Source organism: Notamacropus eugenii, chromosome 3 (genome assembly GCF_028372415.1).
Source record: "Notamacropus eugenii isolate mMacEug1 chromosome 3, mMacEug1.pri_v2, whole genome shotgun sequence".
Lineage (NCBI taxonomy): Eukaryota > Metazoa > Chordata > Mammalia > Diprotodontia > Macropodidae > Notamacropus > Notamacropus eugenii.
The window spans coordinates 317917842-317940755 of NC_092874.1; the positions used below are offsets into that span (position 1 = coordinate 317917842).

Below are 22914 nucleotides of genomic sequence, written 5' to 3' on the forward strand. Positions count from 1 at the left end.
ATACAAATATATCCAAAGTAGCTATCTACAAGGTACTGTGGAAGAGAGGGCACTATCAGTTATGGGGAAATCAGAAAAGGTTTAGTGCAGAATTTGGTGCTTGAAGAGCATTTTAAAGAAAGACGTACTCTATGGGGTAGAGGAAAGAAAAAAGTTCATTCTAGGCAAAGATAGAGAGATGGAGATGTTGTGTGAAATGTGAGGAAAAGAGAAAAGACCTGTTTGGATGGATTTCAGAGTGCAGGAAGGAATGTAATGTGCAATGAGGCTGGAAAAATGGGGTAGGAGTAAGGTTGTGGAATGCTTTCAAAGCTAAACAGAAGAGTCTATATTTTATCTTAGAGGTGGTAAGAAACTACCTCCACTGGATAAGTAGAAAGGGATAACACCAGGGCAAGTGGTATAAAAATGATGTCAGAGGAATGTCTGATCAAAAGAAAAGATTCAGTCACGTAGTTAGGAAAGTATGTGAGGCTGAAATTAAGTTCAGATTTTCCTGACTCCATGTTCAACACTTTAGCCACTATGTCAACTTGATGCCTCGACATCAAAGGTTCTTAACTGTTTATATGTCATGGGCCCCTTTGGTGAAGTCTGTAGACCTCTTCTCGGAATAATGTTCTGCTTAAATTTTTTTTTTCTGCTTAAAATTTAATAATTTTAGGAAATGCTAAATTTTAGTTTGTGGCTAGCAAAAATAAAAATGTGCGTATTTAGTCATCCAAGCTCATGAACCCCCTAAAATCTATCAAGAGCCCCACATTAATATCCCCTGTCTTAGATACTTATTTGGAACATCAGCCTCCTAAGAATGCTGATGGTTCCTTAAAACCATTTCATGTGGGAGCCTGTATCCCAGTATGGCTGGGTCACATCAATAGCTACAGCCTATATATCACACAGCTTGGATATTCAGATAATTCAAGGATCCCCGAGCTTAGGAAGTGAGTGAATGCATAGACTATGGAGGTCTGTTTTAGGGAACTGTCCCTATTTATTCCCTTTCTCATTCTTCAGGTTGATCTCTCATCCTAAAGCTGCAACTAGTGTTTGGTTTAATTGTTAGGAAGTCTCTCCTTAGTTAAACTGATTTTTTTTTTTTAAGAAAATATCTACTACTCCCTTAGTAACTCTTTTTTCTGTGATTAGAAATTATCCCCTACTCTCATTTCACATGGAGATGGGGATAGGAGATGGCTAATTTGGAGGTATTGGGGGTCTGGGAATAAGGAGAGAAGAATCCTGGAAGATAATGTGGTAAAAGACATGAGCTCCCATGTTTTTATCCAAGTTCAGGATCTCATCAGTCATATGGCCTCAAGGTTCTTAGAAGTTAAATGACTTGCCTAGGGTCACACAGTCCATAGGTATCAGGCAAGGTACTTGAATCAGGTCTGCCTGGTTTCGAGGTCAGCTCTCTTCTGTTCACTATAGGACATTTCCTCTCTACCAAATAATACTATGGGGTGGGGGAAGGGGGGAGTGCCTTCCTCTCTAGAGAGCTTCTTGAAGGTTGAGGTTGTGAGTCATCTTTGTGCACTCTACAGAACTTAGAGCCTTACACACTGTTGACCCACAAGGGAAGCAACAGTGTCATAGTGAAAATAGGCTTGGATTTACTCACAAGCCCTGAGTTCCAGTACTGGCTCTGCTACTTATTTCCTGTGTGACCTTGAAAAGTCCCTTTACATCCTACCTCTGTCAGTTTCATCATCTATAAAATGGGCATAATTACACTTGGATAATTTTTGAACAATCCCTGATAAAATTGTTGTGAGGATCAGATGAGATTATGTAATGCACTTTATAAAGCAAAAAGGATACATATACATACATATTTAATAATTTTATGATATGGAAAAAGGATGTCATCTATGACAGTTATGATATTCATCACTGTTTATTGTTTACTGGTACAGATGAATTGTGATTGGTATAACTGGATGAAGTATTCCTATCTATAAACATTATGGTTCATTGAAGTATTATTGTTAGAATTTTAAAAATATTTTTGATTGAATCAAAGCATCTTTGAGACTTCGATGAAAGTAGAAGGTGTATCCAGAGTCAGAGACACACTGGAGCATTTGGAGACATTGTTCCCTATGACCTCCATGAAAATTCTATTCTGATGCCTCACTGTAGTTAGAAGCTGGCCCTAGTTTCTCAAAAACTATGCCAATTGTACAGTCTGTCAGCCAGCAAGCATTTATTAAGCACCTACTATGTACCAGTTATTGTGCTAAGTCCTGGATCCATGAATATTAATTTAACTGTCAACATTCTGAATGTAAAATCCTTGTCCCGAGTCAACATGATACCAGAGGAACTGAATGTTGACATTCTTAGTCTAAATGAAATTGGAAGATATAGGGACACTACAGCTATATGGAAGGATGTGTCATAGATTCTTGTGAAGGGGACAAGAAAGAAATCAATGCAGTTGGTTTCATTATTCTTACAAAGGCATCAAAAAACAATTTCATGGGAAACGTGGCCATTTCACCTTGCTGTACTCATGGGCAGAAGGATGCCCATAAGCAAGTCACTTTACCCTGTTTGCCTCAGTCTCTTCATCTGCAAAATGAGTTGGAGAAGGAAATGGCAAACCACTCCAGCATCTTTACCAAGAAAGCCCCAAATAGGGTGACGAAGAGTCAGATACAACTGAAAAAAATGACTAAAGTTTACAAAGGGTTCATGTATGCTATCTCCATCGACTCTCACAATTCTGCTTTGTTAGGTAGGTGCTGTTATTTTCTCCATTTGATAGATGAGAAAAATGAGGCTGCATGGTTTATCACAGATGGGATCTAAAGTCAGGTTTTCCAGACTCCAAGAGAAACAATCGATTCACTGAATCATGTAACATCTGTCTACCATATAACCCATTTTGACCGAAATGAATTTCTTTGGCCCCCCTTTTTTTTTAACAGATTAGGAAATTTGAGACTTATATGAGGTGAAATGACTTTTGCAAAATCGCATGGGCACCAACTATGAAAAGTAAATTTGCATGAAGTTATTTTTGCATGAGTTATTTGTGCAGTGACTCCTGGGGTATTATCAATGGAAAGCTGTCTTTCTGTTTCCTAATCCAATGTCATTACTATTATGATAGTGTAGCAAAGTAGAAAAGAAAACACCAATGAATTCGTAGTCAAGACAGATCATGGTCTGAATCTCACCTCTGACAGGTCCTAGCTGTGTGACCATGTGATCGGTCACTTAACCTTTCTAAGTCTCAGTTTTCTTACATATAAAATGGGGAGAATAAGGAAACCCACTTCAACATTATTGTGAGAATCAAAAGAAGTACTGTGTGCAAAGCATCTCGCTAACCTTAAGGGCATATGTAAATGTCAGGGATCATAATTATTATTATACTGTGGGGTCTTATCTCATGGGCAAATGATGCCACAAAATAGGAATGATACTCTAAGAAAGTTTCAGTGGAGGTGTAAGTGATCAGCCTATGATAGTTTTATTAACATATCCTTGCTAGAAACAAATCCCTGGGGAAAGTTGAAAGATTGGACATGCGGTAATGTGTATTTTGCGTGCTAAAGAGAATACTGGACATGTGTTCAGTGGAAAAGACAGAGAAGAGCGAGCATCTTGGCCTCATTTCCTTTTGGTTCCATGGCACCCTGGGGAATTTTTTGATGTGTCTCATCAATTTGCACCAAAGCTGTTTTTCATGTTTGGTGCCCATGGAGAGTTTTAGCTGCCAGAAATTGTTTGGCAAAATGCTTTTACACTTCATACTCCATTTTGCCAAGAGTATGTTGAACATTTAAGTTCTATTAGCTGTTTTTAGTCACTGGGTTTCTTATTTCAGTTCAAGGATTTATTAAGTGCCTGCTGTATGCTAGTACTGGTGCTGGAGAAACAAAGACAAAAATGAAACAGTCCTTGCCCTCAGGGAGCTTATCTTCTATAGAGAAGAAACAAAATTTATGTCAAAAATTAAATACAAAAGTATATAAAGCAATTTTGAGCAGAGGACACTGGCAACTGGAAGGGAGGAAATCCTAATAGACTTCCTATAGAAGGTGGTACTTGAGCTGAGCTTTGAAGGAAACTAGGGATTTTAGAGTTGAGAAGGAAGTGCATTCCAGATATGGAAGAGAATCTATGCAAATGTTTGGATGTCTTGTATGCGAAAGAGTAGGTAGCAGTTATATTTGGCTGGACAGCAGACTACATGAAAAAGAGTAATGTTCAGAAAGCCTGGAAAGGTGGGCTGGATTCAGACTCCAAACCTTTTGGCTTTAGAAACCAGACGAGTTCATATTTGAATATAGAGGCTACAGGGAACCAATAGAACTTCTTGAACAGGGAAGTAATGTGATCAGAGGTATGCTTTAGGAAAATTAATTTGGCCACTGAAGTGTGGATTGGAGACTAGTGAGACTGGAAATAGCACCAATTAGAAGGCCATTGCAGTAGTCCAGGGAGGGGATGACAAGGACCTGAATTGAAGTGCTGGCTGTGTGAGTGGAGAGAAGTGGATAAATATGGAATTATATCTTGAAGGTAGATAATAGACGATGATTTGGCAAGTGACTGGTTATGACAGATGAGAGAGATGGAAGAGTTGAGGATGACTCTGAGTTTGCAAATTTGGATGATTTAACTAGGTGCAGTGGATAGAGTGCCTAGTCTAGGGTCAGGAAGCCTCCTCCAAGTCTGGTCTCAGACACTGACTATTGTGTGTAATGTGTTTTTTGTGTGTGACCCTGCGCAAGTCACTTCACCCTGTTTGCCTCAGTTTCCCCATCTGTAAAATAAGCTAGAGAAGGAACTGGTAAACCACTCTAGTATCTTTGCCATGAAAATCCCAGATGGGGTCATGAAGAGTCAGACACAACTGAAAAACAGCTAAGCAACAACAAGAAAGAATTGTAGTCCTTCAATACATATATGGGAGTTAGAAAGAAAGACAACCTGTCATTACTTCAGCCCATAGAAGATAAACATTAATATTTATTCTATTCTCTATTGCCTTTCTTCAAGCGGGTGATGAAAGGATTATGATAAGGGCAGATAAGAATGGGACCCCATACCAATCTATTGGGAACCTTTTTCTAGAAAATACCCTAGAAAAGATGGAAACGAACATTTAAAAAAAAACAAAAAGATGAGAAACAAAGGCAGAAAATGGGTGAGGCTATCTTGAATTTCTAGATGTTACCGCATAGGGAGTCAGGAAGAGAGAAGACAGCTTTGAATGAGCATCAGCTTGATCATTAGCCAGATGCCTCATTAGGCAGTGTAGTGAGGTAGTGCCTAGCTTAGAAATACAGCAGCTGGGTGATGCTGTGGAGACGGCCTTAGAGCTGGAGTCAGAGACCCGAGTTCAATAGTATTTGTAAAGTGTTTGACATACCTTCACATGCTTTACCGATGTTAGCTATTATTATTATTCCTATGACTGTTTTGATAATTACTAATAAGCAATACTTGTTTACCTTACAAGCAAGGCGAACATGATAAAAACGTTGCCCCAATTTCTCTGAAATATAATTTCCTCCTTTTTAAAGTGACAAGGGGGAGGGGTATTGAACTAAGTCAATTATTATCTTAGACTGCATTGAAAGGATCTGTGCCTATTCTAGCTCAGGCAGTCTTATTTCCCGGACATTCCGATTTACTCAAATAACATCTGAGTTACGATGCTTGGACCTTCATGTTCTGTCTTAAGAAGGCCATTGATAAGATGGAGAATGTTGGGAAATGACCAGCCATGTTGGTGAAGGAAGTGGGCTTAAGGCTATGGCATGAGAATCAGCTGAAGGACCTAGAAAATATCCAGCCTGGAGGAAGAAAAAAAACTCCTGGGGCACATGATAATTGTCACCAAGTATTTGAGGGAATAGACTGATTGTAATTGGCTCCAGAAGGCATAACCAGAAGCAATGGGTAGTGTTTTGGGTAGTGTTTTGGAGAGACAATTTGGGGCTAGCTCCCCCCCCAAAAAAAAACCAACTTCCTAAAATTGCCCAGACTTGGAATGGGCTGTCTTGGGAGGTGGTGGGTTCTCCCTCTCTGGTGGTCTTCTAGCAAGCCTAGGTGACTATTTGTTGAAGGATAGTTTTATTCAGGTCAGGCTTCTGATGGCCTCTGACGTGCCTTCCAACTCAGAGGTTCTGGGATCCTGGATGCTGCTGTGTGTTCTCTTGAGCCCAGGGATGTTGTAGAATTCCTGTGTACCAGGAAAGTTCTACCAGAGATTATGTCTAATTCCAAATTCTTAAAAGATAGCTCTGGTGCATCATTGGCCCTTAGCTAATCTTATTATTTTCATCTCTATGCTAGTGATAGTGGCAACGCTGGTAATCATTTGTAATAAGGATTAGAGTATGTAGGATGCTTCTCACAGTTGCATTACCAAAGGTGACTACCTCACATGAGGGGAGAGAGCAAAGCTGATAGACAGAACATGATGTCTGACTTGTTTCAGGAGGAACAGAGGTAGAAAGTATCTTCTTTTGAAGTTCTCTCTCTACCCTCTTAAATTTCAGGCTGGGGGACAAGGAAAAGGGTCGGAGGGAAGAGTCAGAACTGAATGAAACGAAAATTAAAGTTTTTATTTTGGTTGAGAGATCAAAGGTATTTGATGAATGGAGCTAGGAGGTAGATGACGGGGACTCAGCATCTGCTGCTGTATCAAGGGGTTTGTGTGACATCAAGATGTCATGGTACATCCTCACCATGGAAGGATGCCACTGAACTCACTGCGTATTTAAGTGATGTATCGTCCCTCAGGTCTCTCTGTGTTTCTACATGTCTGCTAACGGGCTCTCCTGTCCTCTAGAAGTCAGGTCTCCTATCACACTTTCAGTGCCTTTTTATTTGTGCAGGGTTTCTTAGTTTTTTTTTAATGCTACAGGCCCCTTTGGCAGTCTGGTGAAGTCTATTCTCAGAATAATGTCTTTAAATGCATAAAATAAAATACGCAGGATTACAGAGGAAACCCATCATAGTAAAAGACATCAAAGTATTTTTTAAAGCCAAGTCCACAGACCCCAGTTTAAGAGCCTCTATATAAAGTGCCTTTGCGCTTTAATTAATTCTCAAACACCAACAATACTCATCACTTCTAAAAACAGAGGCTCCATATTTGAACTTTTAATTTCATTGCATTGGTTTAATATCAGAGAATAAAGAATCAAAACACTTTTCTTATAGCAAACAGGGCTTGCAAACGTAGATTTTGTGTCTTGAAATAGAGTACAGTTTTAAGGGTTACCTGTAAAAATAAAGATAGCTTGGATATTTCCATTTTCCTTGCTACTGTTATTGCTGCAAGCAGGTGTCAAGACAGTGACTGAGAGTTCTGAGCCCTGGGGCTGGCTTCTCTGATGACTTCCTGGCCAGTATTTTGCCTCCAGTTGGAGGGCATTGGTGGCAAGGCAAAGCTGTTACTGACTTGATGGTAATTCTTTCCCTAGCAAAAATTTCCCTGGGGTATTATTAAAATTCTATGAATGACCTAAAACTGAGTAATTTGGGGATATTATCATGGATTGTTGCTATTGATTTTGAAATGTCTATTAAATGTATAGTATGAATTGGTAGATGCATATGTCAGTAGTGAGTTTGAATTTTGTGTCTCACTTCCATGCTTCATGTGGAAAATAGAGATTGGGATATACAACTTTCATTTTCCTCAAAATATTTTGCCACAAGAATTTAGATGCAGTATGGGGCAGAGAGGAAGGGGAAGGGAAAGTCTAAGTTCTGTCAGTAACCTTGGCCAAGTCACATAAGCCTTCAAATTCCTTATTTTAAAAATTCAATTAAATATTTATCACCTGTAAAATAAGGAGGTTGGATTAAATGGCTCTTCTAGTTCTGATCGGATGATGTCTATAAAATGTTTTGAGTTCAGTGCAGAACGTAACAATAGTAACAAAAATTAATTCATCACATTTACTGTGGAGGTTTTAAAGAATAATTCTTGCATTTCCAATAAGCGCTTCATTAATTTTTTCATCACTGATCTTTTTGTCTTTTTGACTTACCTTGGCATTCTCTGAATAGTGTGGTCTTATACCAACATGAATATATGTGTTATATTTTAATTACACATATGTGTATACATATACATACATTGTATAAGTGTTATATATACATTATATGATATATATCATATTGTACAATATATGCTTTATGTAATATAAGTTAAATGTTAACAATATAATAAGTATTCATATTATATAAATTAATATTAAGTATATTCATGTATGTTGATTATAAATCATTGATATCATGTTTGCATATAATATATATGAACACATGTATACATGTGTCTAGCTTGCCCATATATCCAGACCAACCCAAATGTATATATATATATATGTGAATTCTGCATATCTCTATAACTTAGCTACATTTTTGTGTGTACAATATACGTGCCTTATATAAACATCTAGAAATAAATACATGTACACAGAGATGAATCTCACTGGGCACCTGAGCTCACAGCTGATCAGTTTCTATTGCTCGGTTTCATTTTATTTTTATCTTACCACGAATCAGGTCAACTTGGACCTACGATAGGAGTAGTAGACTAAAACTCTTTTACAAGTTGGTCCCTTGGATGATGTTCAGACATGCATGTTTTCTTTTTTTTCTTTCTGTTTTTTACCTTATAATGGCTTTCTGTCTTTATAGCCAAAGCTTATAAAGAAAAGGCTCTTTTCTTCTTGCCAGCCCAGGGTGGGGGGTGGGGGGTGGGAAGCACACGTTGGTATTCACAGTACAGATATGACAAATGCATGGCCTGCGTTCTGGGTGTTTGGGGAAATGTAAAAACATGTCGAGTTGTTGCAAATGCTCACATGGTGATTTGCTGGTTTGATTCTTCAGGTCGCGATTTGGCAAGTACAACCCTCCCAGGATACCCTCCACACGTCCCCCCTGCTGGACAGGGCAGCTACTCTGCTCCAACTCTGACAGGGATGGTGCCCGGTGAGTTTTCAAAATGCAGCTTTTCTGAGGCAAGCAAAGTGCTTTCTGGTTGTTATATGTGGAGGCCGGCAGCCGACTGAGAGATGTACGTGGGAAAAAAAAATCTGCCATATAGTCCAACACAAACTCATGAGTATCTGTAAAAAAAAAAAAGTACATAAATGCATCCTGGCAGTCCACTATCTCGCCAATGCAATGGTGCTTCCTCCAGGTCACATTTGCAAAGTCACAGATCAGTAGATCTAAGGTACTGATTGGGCCTTTTTGCTATTTTTTTCTTCAAGGCTGTTTGATGCACCCATTTGGGAGGACTGGAATTGGCAGGAGTGTCCCCTCTTCTTTGATTGTCTAAAGGCTTTTAAAATAATTAGAACTTGGTGAAGATTTGTTCAGGGGAGAGAGAGGATCTTTGAAGTGGCCCAAGTCTCACTATAGTAACATGCTCCATCAATCGATAAACATTTATTAAACACCTCTAAAAAGGTGCTAAAAGCTGGGGATAGAAAGAGACAATCCCTGAGTTCAAGGAGCTTAAAAATCTAACAAGAGAGAGAATATGTAAGCAAATATATACAAAGCAAGCTCTATACAGGATAGAAAGTAATTAGCCGAGGGAAGGTGCTGGAATTAAGAGACCTTCTTAATGAACCATTCATAGTTTTTGCAACTGGCATCGTCCTGGGTGATACAGTTCTGTTAAGCTTCCAGCTGTCCACATTTCAGGAGTTTTGAAAAGTGGGAAACATCCATCCATTTGATTGGAATTGGTGGAAAGATAGGCATGGCATCAGTTTTATCATACTTATGGTATAATTTGTGCCATAACTTGGCATCTTTGAAAGCTGACACCCTGGGCAATCACTTGACTTTTTTAAGCACCGGTTTTCTCAACTGTAAAATAAGAGGTTTGGAATAGATGAACTCTAATCTAATTTCTAGCTTTACTCTATAATCCTATGATCATTATTGCTGCAACTGTTCCTTTATTAATTCTCTTCTTTCTCCTACCCTTCCATGAATTTGGGGAAAGAAAATAGAAGGAGAAATTATGATCTACCTATTCCTCTCTTTATGTCCAACTTTAAAACTATTCAGTAAGAGAAGTCATTAAGTAAATATACCCTCTTCTGCCCTCACTAAGACTCTTTCCAGCTGGCTTGCTTTTCATTCATTTCAGTTATGTCCAACTCTTCATGGACCCATTTGGGGTTTTCTTGACAAAGATACTAGAGTATTTTGCCATTTCCTTCTCCAGTTCATTTTACAGATGAGGAAACTGAGACAAACAGGGGTAAGTGACTTGCCCAGGGTCATACAGATAGTAAGTGTCTAAGGCTGAATTTGCCTCAAGTCTTCCTGACTCCAGGTCTGAGCTACCTAGACAGCCCAGCTTGTGGGGGGTTGGTTTTAGGGAACATGTAGAGCCCCACAGAGGGTATATGTGCTTTCTCCCTTGATAGAATATAAGCTCCTTGAGAGTAGTGACTGTTTCATTTTTTGTCTTTGTATCCCCCTCATTTAGCATGGTGCTTGGCATATAGTAGGCACTTAAATGCTTATTGAATGTTTTCTCCCAAAATATCTATCATATTTCAATGCTTGCAGCATTCTTACCAGGATGAGTTTCCAAAATACTCAATACTAATAAGTTCTTAACATTTGTATAGCACTATATCCTTTGCAAAGGTTTTTCTCCTCTTTTATCATGTTCAATTTAAAAACGAATTTTCTGAAATTCAGGGAAAGGTAATTGCTGACATTCCTAGTCACTGTTTCTTGCAAAGCTTTTCTCTGCATAGAGCACCTTAACAGTGAACTAAGCTTGCATGCAGAGGAGGGAAGGAGGGAAAGGAGAAAGGGGGAGCAGGCAGAGAGGAAATTCACATCAGTAGCGCTGGGTTTTGACACATATACAAGGTGATTCACGTTGCCTTTCTGCCATGAACAGAAGCAGGAGCAAGTGGAAAATTTGAAAGCCCAGCCAGTGCTCACAAGATTTTCTCAGCTCAGCTTTATAGACACAAAAGGTTGATCTAGTTCAGAGAAGCACCTGAACTTTTTACAGGATTATCCAAACGGAATCTGCACTCTGAACCATTGGAGTTTCTTGCAGCCTTAATTACAGTAAGGATTATAAAAATGACTCCTAGTTTGACAGAGCCCACATAGTTCTCAGAATATATGAAGGTTCTTTTAACATTAACTGGAGCTATAGGAATTAAAGATTAGAACAAGTGCATATTTTTAATGATAAGCCTGCTGTGCCACAGCTGTGTCAGATGCTCAAATGCTCTGAACGAGGTTCTCAGTGTCTCTGCACCCCCATGGCAATGATCTCCTGGAGGAGCTTAAGCACAGGTCTTCAGGTTGGTAAGCAAACAGTTTGGCAAGGGATAACCCAGTATACTGCAGGTGTGGGCAGCTGTATCTTAATGCCCCCTAATGGTGCCACCGATTTTTCCCTCTTTGGCTTCTATTTTTATTTCAAGGGACTTGCTGCTAGAAGGGGTGTGTGTGTGTGTGTGTGTGTGTGTGTGTGTGTGTGTGTGTGTGTGTGTGTGTGTGTGTGTAAAGGGGTGGTTAATGACTTCACATGATACTTCGCTTTGTTCCTTGACAGCAAAAATGATTTCATGTCCCCAGTTTCCTTCCTTCAAGTGCCTGGTACATAGTAGGAGCTTAAATAAATGCTCATTGTTTGATTTCAATGAGACGCTCTGATTAGAGTCAGACGTGGAGTTTTTGGATTGACTATCAGTGCCCACAATCTCACTTGGTATTTCAGAGGTGATCTAGATGAACATTCTCATTTTACAGATGAGGAAATAGAGACCTAGGAATATTAGGTGATTTGCTCAAGGTCATATATATCAGAAGTGGTATTAAAACCCATTTCCTCTCATTCCAGAGACAGTGGTCTTTCCCCTCTTTCATACTGCCTCTCTTTAACACATCTCAAGGTCATTCATTTATTCATCCATCAACAAATATATTAAATGTCTATTGTATGCCAGGTATTGTGTTAGGTGTCTGAAGAAAGACAGTATAGAAGAATAAAAAAAAATCTCATTAGGTCAGATATTTAGAATGTCTGTCTAGTATATGCCAAGCTTGGGAGTTTCCCCAATTTTTAGCATTTCAACCTTCATTCAGCAGACATTTATTAAGCACCTGCTCTACTGGAGGTATTGTGCTAGGCACTGAGGATTTAAGGATAATTACAATCCAATTTCTGTTCTCAAGAAAACTTATAATACTTCTGTTTAAGCTGTGTTTTATGTGTTTACAATTTGAATGTTGACTGAATATACAGTCTCTGTCTCTGTCTCTCTCTTCCCCTCATTTTCTGTTTGTCTCACTTTTTATCTCTGTCTCTCTTGGATAAAGCCAAAAATGAGATGCACATCCAATTTACCATTGACGCAAAGTTGGGAGAGAACTACTCCACTGGATGACAGCATTAGGATTCTAAAAGATCTTGGAATACTAACCATTGGACTGAATCTTAATAAAGATAAATACAAATTTTTACATCTGGGTTCAAAAAATCAACTTCAAAAGTATAAAATGAAGGCTAGTGCTAGGCAGCAATTTTTCTAAAGAAAAATCTGAGTTTTTTTTTAGGAAATTGAATAATTAATATGATTCAAAGGTGTCTTGCAATATATCAGCTAAGAAAACTAATGTATTCTTAGATTACATTAAGAGGAGCATAATGTTGAGAACGTGGGCGGTGCTAAGTCCCATTGTACTCTACCCTGGCCCCACCATATGTGGAGTATTTCATTCAGTTCTGGTTACCACATTTTAATAAGAACACAGATAAGTTGGAGATCATTCAGAGAAGGCCAAGATCACGTCACATGAGAATGGATGGAAGGAACTGAGAATACTTAACCCAGAAAAGAGAAGACTCAAGGGAGCCATGGTAGCAATAATCAAGTATTTCAAGCATGGGCATATAGGAAAGGAATTTGACTTTTCTTCTTGGCCTTTGAGGGCAGAATTAGGAATAATAGGTAAAAGTCGTAAAGAGGCAAATTAGGCTTTATAGAAGAAAAATTTCTAAGAGTTAGAGTGACTCAGAAGTAGAAAAATCTGCCTCAGGAGAAAAGTAAGTTTACCCTCTTCAGACAGAAGTGGGGTGACCACTTGTCTTGTTCAGTTGTGTCCAACTCTTTGAGACCCCATTTGGGGTTTTCTTAGCAGAGAACCACTTAGCAGAGAAATCACTGGAGTGGTTTGCCATTTCCTTCTCCAGCCCATTTTACAAATGAGGACACTGAGGCAAATAGGGTAAAATGACTTGCCCAGAGTCACACAGCTAGTGTCTTGAGGCTAGATTTGAACTCAGGTCCTCCTGACTCCAGGTCTGGTGCTCTATCCATTGCTTCACCTCATTTTCTAGGCTTTCTTATTGAGATGGAGGTTGAATCAGATGGCCTCTGAGATCCCTCCTGATTGTGAGATGTTGTGATGCTTTCTGAGTGATAAGAGAAACTTGTCTTCCTTTGGCCCTTGACAGTTACAAATGCACTCTTTACAAGTGTTATCTCATTTAATCCTCAGATAAAGCCCTGTGAGATAAAGAGAATAATTATGACTTTATCACTTCCAAAGATCCATTATTTTATTCATGTAGGCATTTCTTCTACTCATGAAGATTGTCTGTCTACATTTTCATAGGCAAATAACTGAGCTTCTATGACTGCCCCCCCAATCTATCACTTCCTGTTCAACCTTCTTGTCTCATAAAGAAAAGATACTCACAGTCTGTCATCAAGCTCATTCTTGAAATCTTTCTAGCTCAGTAGGACTGAGAGAGAGCTTGTCCTGTGATCTTTAAGAACTCAGGGTCACCTCCATGCCTCTTGGAGTCAGTGAGGTAGCAAACTGGATAGAGCACAGAACTTAGAGTTAGGAAGACCCTGGGTTAGTTAGTTAGCCTCTCTTTGCCTCAGTTTCCTCATCTATAAAAATTGGGATAATAAGAGTATTTTCCTCACAGAATTGTTGTGAGGAAATTGAATTAACATGTAAAACTCTTTGCAAACCTTTGGTTTATTTATTGTTACTTTTGTAATCTTTATTAGTGAGGCATCAGAATAACACTATGTTGGAGAAGTATAATTATCACCCTTCCCATTTTGTAGAAGAGCAAACTGGGGAGAAGAGACTTGAATGAGATCAGATAGTAAGTAAGTAGAAGGGCTAGAAAAGGATGGCTAAATGGATCAAGAGATTGATAGACCTAGAATCAGGAAGACTCATTTTCCTGAGTTCAAATCCGTCCTCAGAGGATTACTAGCTGTGTGACCCTGGAAAAGTCACTTAACCTCTGTTTGCTTAGGAGGCAGCTATGTGGCTCAGTGGATACAACATTAGATGTGGAGTCAAGAGCACCCTGAGTTCAAATTCAGCCTCAGACATTTTCTAGTTGTATGACCCTGAACAAGTCACTTTACCTCTATTTGCCTTAATCCATTGGGGAAGGAAATGGCAAACCACTCCAGTATCTTAGCCAAGGAGAGCTGGGGCTCAAATGAAGAGCTGTTGACTCCTTACTTTGTATCCCATACGATGTGTTTTCAGTGCTCTGATTACATAGCTAAAGTGGAATCTCTATACAATTCTAATACCTAAGGACTAAATGAACACTTGATTTACGGGCTTTTATTGTAGGCAGTTTGGGGGGTGGGGTGGGAGGCAGTCTATCTGAATCAACTTAAAAAGAGCTGTTAAATACAAATATATGTATTGATGCCAAGTAGAAATAGTTTGGGGATTATCTATTGCTTTGGGTTATACAGTCCTTTCTTGTGGGTAATAAGGACTTAGCTATCTCTTCCCTTTGAAATGTCTTTTTGCCAGATGCTTCAAAAATGTCTAGAGAGGTAGAAATGATAGACAGGTGCAGAGATTGATAAATGTATGCTGTTGTGTTGAAGCATCTCTCTCAGATGGAGTCCTGTCTAATCCTCGGATGGGTGAATTATATACATCAGCTCTCATTAAGGCCAGGGGAGGCGATCTACAGATTCTGACATTTTTTGCTTCATAACGAGACGAGAATATTCACCTGTCCTGTCCATTAAAAACTTGCCATATTGGCCTTCCCAGGGCTCACCTAAATACTTAGATCAGTAGGTGCTTGAAAAAGATTTGTTGGATGAATGAAAATAAATGAATTTGAATTGCCTCCATATTTGGGAGTTAGGACAGGAGGGTTGGTGAAGGAAGCTACATAGGTCTGAAGCCTGATCTTTGAACTTTTCTGTCTGCCTCTGTTTCTACAACTGTAAAATGGTGATAATGGTATATATCTCACAATGGCCACAATGATCAAATGAGGTATTTCTAAATTGTTTACTTAGCATGGTGCCTGATGCACAGTAGGCACTTAATAAATGGTTGTTTCCTTCCTCTCTTAAGTTTGAAGATATGTCATTAGGGGATTAAGATTAGGATTCCTGGGTTCCAAATTCCTAGTATCTTTGTCTCCACCTCTTTACTCCTGACCCCAAATCCCCCTGGATTGAACTAACAGGTAAGATCAGTGAGGTTGGTTCTGGGAAAAGTTACTAGAAGTACCACATGGATGAGAAAATGGAGTGATCCTGTTTCTCCCCACCTGTTTCTCCTCCTAGTTCTTGGCTTTCGTGAATGTTAGAGGTTCTGTGTCCTTCTAAATCTCTCTATATAGGTCCTCTTTTCCCTGGTACTCAAAGTGAGTGGGTACAGGCTCTGGGGAGGGGGTAAGAAAAGAAGCTACTACTCTGATATTCGTGTTCCCGCCTCCAGGGATTACTGGAGGGAAAAATTTTTGTCTCAACCACCCAACCACTGTAGACCTTGGAGGGGTGCCTATTTGCCATCATAGTGAGTCTTTTGAATAATCCCACGGAGCCAAAAAATGTGCCACCCTTCCTTAATACCTTATGGTATCAAGTACAGGTGACATTTACATCATTTTACAATATAAATCCTGAATGCAAGAGTCTGCCGCTGGTGTTATATACAAAAGTATCCATGGAATCAGAGAACACGGAAAGGAAACCAACAATCCAAGCAGAGAATGCAATGGTCTTAAATTCTGGTCGATTCTGGTCTTAAATTGTTTGATGGAATTATTGGATTGTTCTCATTGTGACAGATTTTAGCCCTGAGTGGTGTTGAAAGAATTTGGGGTGGGATAAGCTTCCACACAGACATTCAGTTTTCATGTACTTCTTAGCAGGGCTTTCTTGGTTAAAAACAAGATAGATTAAAGTACTACCCTTGCTTAAGAATATAGAGACATTGTGTAAAGAGCATTAAATTTAGAGTCAGGGAAGTTGACTTTGAAATCTGACCCTATCGCTTAATTCCCTGTGTCAACTTAAGTCCTTCCACCTCTTCAAGATGATTGGATTAATTTATGTCCAAGGGCCATGCCCAGCTCTACATCCTATCTATAACTCTCAACTTTGCTAAACGGAGTGATAGACGACAGATTCTTGGAGGTTTATCCTAGAGGAATTCCTTTGGTAATACCATTGTCTATATAGTCTTTGTTCTGCCACATGGGGTTAATTTTTATCTCATTAGAAATGCAGCTGAGCAAAATACAAAGGGGCCTTGAAAGTGTTTTACATGGAATTGGAACAAGGCAAGATGACATTTGGATGACATGAGGCATGTTCTGTGACAGAAGCATGTGTATTGTGAAGCTTTCCCCCCTTACAGTAATGGTTACATGACACACCTTTTCTCAGAAAAAAAGAGATTGGTATGGACGTCCTCCACGGAACACCCACGTCTGTAATTCTGGAAATCAATAGCACTCTCTTAACTCCATATCTGGGCACTGGCTGTGCTCCTTACCTGGATACTCTCATTCCCCACCTCTGCCTCCTAGGTTTCCATCTTCCTTCAATACTCAGCTCAGAGACTCCCTTCTGTTGGAGGCCTCCCCCATGCCCTCAGCCGCCAGTGCCTTCCCTTCTAAGATTGCCTTTCCTCCACTCTGTAGAAGTCTTGCACATAACTCATTTATTTGCAGTTTATCTCTCCCCATTAGAATGTGAACTCCTTCAAGGGCAGGACTATTTTTTGGCTTTTTTTGATATCCCCTGCTCTTAAGCATGGTGCCTGACAGGTAGTAAACACTTAAAAACACTTCATAAACCAATGTTTGTTCACTTGACTTGAATTGATTAGTTCCTCAGTAAGTAGAAACTCAGGAAAGGGAAAAGTCCATGGGAAAATAAAGAAAACCAATGATCCATGGAAGTCAAGGAAGTAATGATGAATTACTAATAACAAACTAATTCACATAAAGCCCTAATCCCTTACAAGTAACAAAAGAGGAATCCCTTTAGATCAGTGTCCCAAAGTAGCCATCCATAATTATCCCTTCCACATTGTGACTTTCCTCATTGCACTTTTGAGACAGCACCATTTGGTGTAAGAAATTAAATGGACTTTTGAGGGGGAAATTGTGCAGAAGCCACAGAAGTGGCTAATAGACAACATGGAAAAAGTTTAGACCCTCAGAAATACATAAAATACATGTATCATATTGCATACTATCAACCCAGTTTTTATAGTAAGGTACTGTAAACACTCCATAAAAGAAAAAAATTCAGACTTTTTCTTTAGTATGAAGGGAGGGCCAAAAAATTTTATGTAGTTTTCCAGATGTCAGGGCCACCATGCTCCTAACCCTGTGATGTGAATGGGATAACTATTTAACAAAGAGTTTAGTGTGTATTACACTAACACTCAATTTAGAGAGTGTCTAAATGTGTTTGAGTGAGGTTAGAGATTCTAAGACAGTGCAAGGAAGGGGCAAGGCTATGCAAGGCAGAATACAAAGCAAGACTGGACTCAGCAGAGACAAAGCAAAGCAAACCAGTTTTATTGAAGGAAAACATTCATACTATGAAGGGCAGTAAGATCATGGAACTAGGTCAGGGCCCACTAGAGTGCCTCCTGGAAGGTGGTGCTACAATCAGTAGCCAGAGGGTTTTTATGAGGTTTTGAAAGGAGTCAACCAGAACCAAGCATTGGAGGAAGGGATGGGGAGCTTAAACTTGAGGACTGGTAATATTGGAGGCAGGGTGAGAATGTTTGGAGAATTGACTGCTAGTGTATTCCCTATCTGTAAAATGGGGAAATTGAGGTATTTAAGTGAACTGCCCAAGATCATACTTCTAGTGGTTGAGATCATATTTGAACTCAGATCTTCCTAACTCCAGATTCAGCACTCTATCCACCCCATCAAGTATCAGCCTGGGATAAGGAACCTAAACTTGAAGATTGGTGCTGATTCATGCTGGAAGTGGGGATGGGGAAAATGGAATATCTGGAGAATAGGCTTATTAGTTGATAGCCACACTCCCTGGGGGTTTTCAGCCATTACTGCTGCCCTCACTTAGAGATTGGAATTTTCCAGGGTTTTTTAGTTTGGAGGGGTAGAAACACTACTGAAGTCCTTGCAGGGAATCAGTTAATTTCAGGCTCAGTCCAATTTAGAATATTCTTGTATCTATTTTTCGAAGGTAGAAGGTCAGTATTCATTTATTAATTTATCTATTATATGAGAGGCTAGAGAGACTCTCATGAGTGATTTGGTTTATATTATACTGTTAAACACAGCACTATATCACCAGAAATTTGGCCTCCAAGTAATGACTTTTTTGACCAAGGCAGCATATGAAACAGAAAAAAGTACAAAATGGTGCTCCAATTTTCACAATCCAATTAGGCTTCTGTAATGATAGCAGAGGAATGATAAGAGAGTGGGCAGAAGGTGCCAAGAACTATCCATTTCTTACACCATCTCCAAACTTTAGCTTCACTGTTGGCACCCTTAACTTAAGATCCTTAGTCAGTTACCAACAAGTTGATATACCACTGGAGTAACCGAAACACATTCATATCGATATTTATGCTGTAAACCAGACAACAAAGAAGTTGTAGCTAAATGGGAGGCTGGCTGGCCAGTTTCCCTTCAGAAGGTTAATAAAGGAGTTGGCCTAGTTTATATCATCCTGCACCCAAAGGTGACAGTAAACACCATTTTACTGGACACTCGGTCCTTTTCTTAGGGTGCTCATGATGAGCACCAGCAGTCAATGAGTACCAGACATTGTGCTAAGCTCTGAGGAAACAAAGGCAAAAAACAGTTCCTACTCTATAAGACCTCACAATCTAGTAGGGAGGGAGAAAACTTCAGGGGAAAAACTATGTACAAGTAAGTTACATAAAGGATAAACTAGAAATAATCAACAGAGAGATGGTACACAGGTGGTGATCCTTTCATTAAATATGAACCCATTCTCTGATGAAATTTAAAGGAGTGACTTTATTGGACATGCCTTTCCAGGGCTTTATAACTGAATGATGAAGGGAATTCCATATTAGGGGGTACAAGCTTGGGAAGTGCTTTGTGGATGTGATACCATTGATGTGGATCCCCAACTTGCATCTACTGTGGGATCTAGAAACAACTTGCCTAGAAAGAAGTACTCTTTCCAGCAATTCAAAAGAGTTCAAGGAACAATTTAGGAAACAGAGACACACTCCAGATAGAGATGGATACCGAAAGGCAGTCACTTGAGGGATGGAACTGTTTGAAGGAACAGAACCCTTGCCAGCAGAGTTATCGATTCAAAAGAGAGCAAGCCCTGGCAATTGAGTCTAAGTACAAAGATGAGCAGAACCTGAGAACTCAGTGGAGCAACTCATTCCAGCAGAAATATTTCACCTAAGGGGAACTTCCCAAGGATTTGGAAGAGAGAAATGACTTCCAGGCTTTGCAGTACAAGGAGTTACGCTTTGCATGTGTCTTACAAACGTGGCTTACCACCTTTGTGTTCCAAGGTTGATCTCTTCTTCTCTTGGATGTTGTATTTGTGGGAGTGAGCTCATGGCTTATTGGGGGGGAGGGGATTTTTGTAGCTATTGTTTTTACTTTGTCAGCTGATTAAATAACTGCTAGGAGTTAATTACCCACTGATGGTTAATGATAAGTACATTGCTGGGGGTTTGTGAACTAGTGGGAATAACCAAAAGATGTCCTAGTTCATTGGGTGCCCAATTTATGAATGCATACAAATTAAGGGAGAAACCCAAAGGGAATGCTACAAGAAGGGAAGATAAAGGTCAAAAGACAGTGCATGCAATCACAGAGCAGATCCAATTCAACCTTTTCAAACAAGTTTTCAACTCCAAAAAAGAGAAATAGATAAAAGTAAAAAAATCAGCTCTTCTTATCACACTTTCTTTGAAAAGATGACCAAAAGAACCCAGCGACTTCTGCTGGCAAATACTTAAATTTCCTTACCAGATAGAGAACTATGGCTAAGATAAAAATGAGTTTTGAATATAAGATCATTTACAGATATTATTGGTGAAGATGTTGGAAGACAATAAGCAGTGTCCTCTCACAAAAATAGAAGCATTGACATGAAATCCAGCTAAACTAGATGATCCTGAGAATATTTGCAGACAAAACAAGAAGGAAGGAAGACACCAAACATATATAAAATGGAAAAGATCTGCAAGTGACAATCTATTATCATCAGGGATGATAATTATAATGGTATCATCACAAATTTATTTTATTCTACTGCCTCAGTACCTGGTGTGCTATCTAAGAAACTGGCAGTTGTACTTGAGAGAGTTGGGAAGACTGGCTGAACTGAGTAGTTATTATAACAGAAGAGGATTTGATAAGATTTTATAGGTACTCATTGATTGATTTTTAAGATAGCCAGAAAAAGGGAAAACTTTGCAAAGGATGGAAAAGATCATAAAAGGTACTTTTACCACAAAAAAGACAACCAAGACTCCATCAGCATCTCCTAATTGATCTGTCTGCTTTCCCATCTCATAAAATTTATGAGAATTGCTTATGCATCCAGAGTATCATTGATGAAAACATGAGAAGAAAACAAGCAGGGTTTTGAACATTTCTTTTATGGCAGACCACATATTTCTAGTCACATAACTGACAGATGTAAGATCTAACTGTGACTATTGTTTGTTTATTTTTTAAAAACTTGATTCAATAGAACAAAATATACTGGGGGGAAAAACATTCCACAAACAAGGCATTTCCTATCCCTACATCAAGATTATGCAAGATCCTTGAAAGATGTTTAGTATCATGATCAAGAATGTATAAAAGTGGGAGATGTGTTTGTCAAAGGCAAGGGTTCCTGCTTTTCTTTGGGTCATGAGTCCCTTTGGCAGTCTGGAGAAGTATATAGACCCCTCAGAATAATGTTTTAAAATGCATAAAATACACAAGATTTAAAGAAAACCAAAGTTTAGTGAAAATAAGGATGTTGTAGGGTTTTTTTCCGCATCCAAGTTCATGGACTTCTGAAATCTGTCCACACCCATTCCCCCCACCCCTGCCTCATCAAGGGGGTCCTCTGGTTAAGAGTCCCTGACCTAAAATGTTCATTAGTGGCATGGAAGATATTCTGTACAATTTCCAAACAAAAGAAGGATTACCTATTGATGATGAGTTTTTCCAAATGCTCTTATTAACAAATGACATTGTACAGACCTTATTGTACAAACTCTGGGATGCTGCAAAGTATTCTCAGGCAGAATTCCTAATAATGGAAACAGATTGATCTAACCATCCATATGAGGAAGATAAAGTGGATGAAAACAGGTGTTGTGCTCCTTGTATCAGCAACATATACATCTTGAATAGATACTGCAGTTGGAGAAAGTGCTAGTCCAGAACTAAGTACAAGGCAATCAGGCAGGATTGCATTTGGAAAACTAAATATCCAGAGGTGTCAAGAGCTCCAATGAAAAGTTTTAATATACAATAAAGCCTCATGTTGATCCAGCTCTTTACCCAGATTCAGATCTATTAAAGAACAGTTCAATTCAAGTCAAGAAACATTTAATGCCTACTATGTGTTAAAGTGATAAGATCAGCACTCTGGCCATCCTTCCCCTTTCCCTTCCCCTCCTATAGGAACTTAGACTTTGCCTTTCTGACGTTGGACTCTGACAGAAATCTCATCTTTGTAATACCAGTTTTCTCCTAGTGATGTTATATGGCTACAGATCATGGAACAGTCATATTCAGAAGTAACCTAAGCTGCAGTGGAAAGATACATGGAGGGTGTCAGTGTCAGGTCCCTTGATGCAGTGACAAAATGAACCAGGAGAGCATTCAGAATGCCTAAAGCTTAGGCTTAGATTTTGATGTTTTAGAAAAAAAGAGAATACTTTCTAAGATGTTCTCACCCAGAGTGTAAGAATATTGTACTAACAAGGCCTCAGAAATAGTCATGGTGTCAGTAAAGATACAGAGAATCAGGGAGGGAGGAACTTGTAGCTGGGGTTTGGGTACCTTCAAACTGCACAATGCTTCAATGTGTTTTCAGCTTTCCCAGTACCTCACGATAATTTCAGGAAATACCTTAAAACACTGATCAAAATATAGCACAAGAAGGTCAAGGTTTCTAATACTCCATTGTTTCCTCTGGATGTTCACTTATATTCACACCAGGGAGTATGTTTATGCCCTTTATTTCGCCTTTTAATTACTTTGATGACATTAATACTATTATTATTTATCGAGAACATTTTATTTATAAGGAGATTTATAGTCATTCTTCATAGTTATTACTTTACAGCTGTCCTGGGAAGTAGGCTAACTTGCCTTTCACAGTTGAGAAAACTGAAGCCCATTAAAGTGAAGACACTTTGATTCGTGTCATCTTCAACTAACCAATGAAGAAACAACTGAAGTTTAAGGAGTTTGAAGTAATTTGCATGAGGCCACAGCATTGGTAAATGGCAAGATGGAGACTAGAACCCAGGTTTCCTGACTCTAAATCTAGGACCTTCTTATCTTAAACCAGAGTGTCTTCACTTTAATGGGCTTCAATTTTCTCTTAATCCGTAAGCAAACAT

The 22914-nt window shown here is 39.1% G+C and overlaps 1 protein-coding gene across 2 annotated transcripts in view; it reads left to right on the forward strand.

Moving 5' to 3' along the window:
- Window positions 1-22914, forward strand: part of PAX5 (paired box 5) — a 353987-nt gene that overhangs the window by 258901 nt on the left and 72172 nt on the right. For both annotated transcript variants that reach the window (XM_072596783.1, XM_072596784.1), the window contains exon 8: window positions 8878-8979. In XM_072596783.1, the coding sequence (XP_072452884.1) occupies window positions 8878-8979 (102 nt within the window). The remainder of the gene's footprint in view (window positions 1-8877; window positions 8980-22914) is intronic.